The following is a 2,847-nucleotide window of genomic DNA, read 5'->3' on the forward strand; positions in this document are numbered from 1 at the left end:
CTCAAAGATCATCATAGAGGATGTCCGCAGCAAGGCTACCATATCCAAATCCTCATTACAAAGTTGGTTACAACAGATCACAACACTCTGAAGTTCACTCCAACACTCCTTAATTCAGCATATTAACAGGGAGTTTAATATAGATGCAGACAATCTCTCCCAAAAAAAAGTGTCATGGACAAACTGGATGGCCTTCACATAGAGATCAAAATGGGTGACACTATCACGATAACATTTCTAATCCAGATATACTTCCCTTTTTAATTATCAGATAGATCTTCTCTGATATTCTCTGTTTTCTATTAACTCGTTACAATATTTTAAAATTCCATACAAGGTCTATTATCAGCTATACATGCCATAACTGTTATATTAGATCTTTCTGAAAAACCGCTATTATTATAGTTCAAAATATTACTACACTGACTGGTTATAGGGGTATATATTTGTATGACTGCATGATCGCTAATATTCACCTATACTATTTCTGATATTGCTGCTGTTTTGGATGCTTCGTCATGGAATAAAATGTAACTATTTTATTACTGAATATAACTTTTTTTCATTCTGGAAAAAAAATTCAGCACTACTAAAAATTAGCAACATCAAAAACTAAAACCATTAAAAATTCTAATATTTTTTTAATTAATTCAATTATACCTAATTATTCTTAATTAAAAGGAATTTATTTTTCTCTAAAGCTTAAGCAAGATATTAGTGTATTTCTGCTGATATTCCTCAGCCTAAACGAGAGTCAATTTACTAGTAAATTGGTAGATTATGAAATATATGGTTGAGTTTTTGTGAAGTATATTGGTGAATTTTTTCAGAACTGAAAAAATTTGAATGAATTGTGTCTGGATTTTATTATATTAGAATCAGAATTTGAATTTGATAACTAGGTTATGAAAAATATGGTTGAGTTTTTGTGAAGTATATTGGTGAATTTTTTCAGAACTGAAAAAATTTGAATGAATTGTGTCTGGATTTTATTATATTAGAATCAGAATTTGAATTTGATAACTAGGTTATAAATTTTTGTGGCATCTTAAACCTTGAAGCAAGAAAGATATAACTTAAATTTTCAAAAAAAATTTGTTAATTTTTTTCAAAATCATGATAAAATTTTTATTATTTTTTGAGCAAAATTATGAACTATTTACCAATGTTGTGAATAGCGGCATTGGGATAAAATCTGTAAGGATCCGGAAAACCAAAAAATCGTAAAAATGGGAAAAAAAATCTGTAAAACATTGGCAAAACATCGGCAAAATCAAAATACCATCAAAATATCCATAAAAATCAGCAAACATGGGCTAATGCAAAAAAATCGTGATTTCAAGATAAAATCAAAATGTTATCTAGATATTAGCAACACTGCTATTTACACTGCCGGCTAAAATCTTCTCTCTTTTAAATCAATTAAATTTTGACTTTGTGGAGTGGGAGTGATCTACTGTCAAATCATCACTCTTTCTTTGTTTGATATATTATAATATAAGTGATATAAAACGTTACGCATCCATCTAATTTCAACCATGATTTTTGTATCTGCAGCACAGACAACAAATAGTAGTTGGATTTATGTTAGTCTCATACTCAGCTTGGAGGTAAAATGATGTCGTATCTGTAGGATTATATAAACAATGCGGCCTGTAAACAAGAAGGCTGGGTCGTTCAACACATGGAAAAATGCAACTGCGCACTGTCTTTTATATATATAATACATAATGCGGTATGTGAACGAGAAGCGTGGGTAGTTGCACACATGGAAAAATTGAAGTGCGCTGTGTCTTTTATATCAATGGTCAATATAGGGAACGGCCTTTAGCTGTTTATATTAGTCAATATGCAGAAGAAAAATTAATGGTTTCATAATTGACCACGCTTCCCTGGTTTAGAAAAGGAAAATAAATCTCCCCATGATGAGTTCACACAGAAATTTGCAGCTTGAAGGGCACGATCGTGAAATCTATTCACAATCCCAACTCCCCACAAGCAAGTAGTGGGTGGGTTCAAAGCCCTTTAACATGCGCAATTGGGAGGAAGCGATAAAGTTAATGTTATGCATTTAGTTGCAGGCTGATTCGATCGGACGAAATGGCCGCAAGTCCGGGGCGGCCAATGCTAACGAATTCGTTCCATGTGATCAGAACGCCGATTGCAGTCTTGTCTGTGGCTCCCTTCAGCCCTGACAGAGACTATACGTATTCCACCAGGCCTCGCCCCGCAAAAGCGCAATGGGGCTCTCTAATTCCGCGCAAAGGTGCCGGGTTCGAATCCAGCGAACCAAGGTCTCCTGAGATAGGTTGTATGGGGCAGATTAAGTTGAAAGAGACATGGGGCAAGGCGTCCAAGGACATGGACAACAAGAAACCCGGACCGACGGCGAAGGGTAAGCTGTTGAGGCTCAGGAAATTTGTCTTCGGCAGCGGTGGGGAACGAGAATGAGAATGTGGGGCAGGCAGCGGTGGTCGCCCTAAAGGCTGTAGGTTGCCCTAGTCGACCTACAGAAGAAAGCTGTAGGTTGCCCTACTTTATATAGGGGTAGTTGAAACTGTAAGCATTTGAATAGAAATGAAATGATATGATATTTTAAGATTTCAATAGAAATGAAATGATATGGTATTTTAAGATTTACTATGTTAAAAAGAAATGAAATGATATGATATTTTAAGATTTCAATAGAAATAAAATGATATGGTATTTTAAGATTTACTATGTTAAAAATAATTTAGGAGATTAGATTATTAGTTTTCTGTATTTAGCATTTTACCATTTAATTTTTTTTTATTTAAATAGATAATCAACTAATTCAATCTTCCAACAATTCTGTCGCTAAAAAAC

General features: G+C 34.0%; 1 protein-coding gene across 1 annotated transcript; it reads left to right on the forward strand.

Annotated features, from left to right (window-relative positions):
- Positions 1–2,100: 2,100 nt before the first annotated feature.
- LOC149265052 (uncharacterized) lies at positions 2,101–2,451 on the forward strand. The gene has a single exon (XM_089401634.1). The coding sequence runs from the start codon at positions 2,101–2,103 to the stop codon at positions 2,449–2,451; it is 351 nt and encodes a 116-aa protein (XP_089257760.1).
- The last annotated feature ends 396 nt before the right edge of the window (positions 2,452–2,847 follow it).

Source organism: Pinus tabuliformis, chromosome 6, assembly GCF_031772625.1.
Source record: "Pinus tabuliformis cultivar Carrire ecotype Pingquan chromosome 6, CPIR1, whole genome shotgun sequence".
NCBI classification, from domain to species: domain Eukaryota; kingdom Viridiplantae; phylum Streptophyta; class Pinopsida; order Pinales; family Pinaceae; genus Pinus; species Pinus tabuliformis.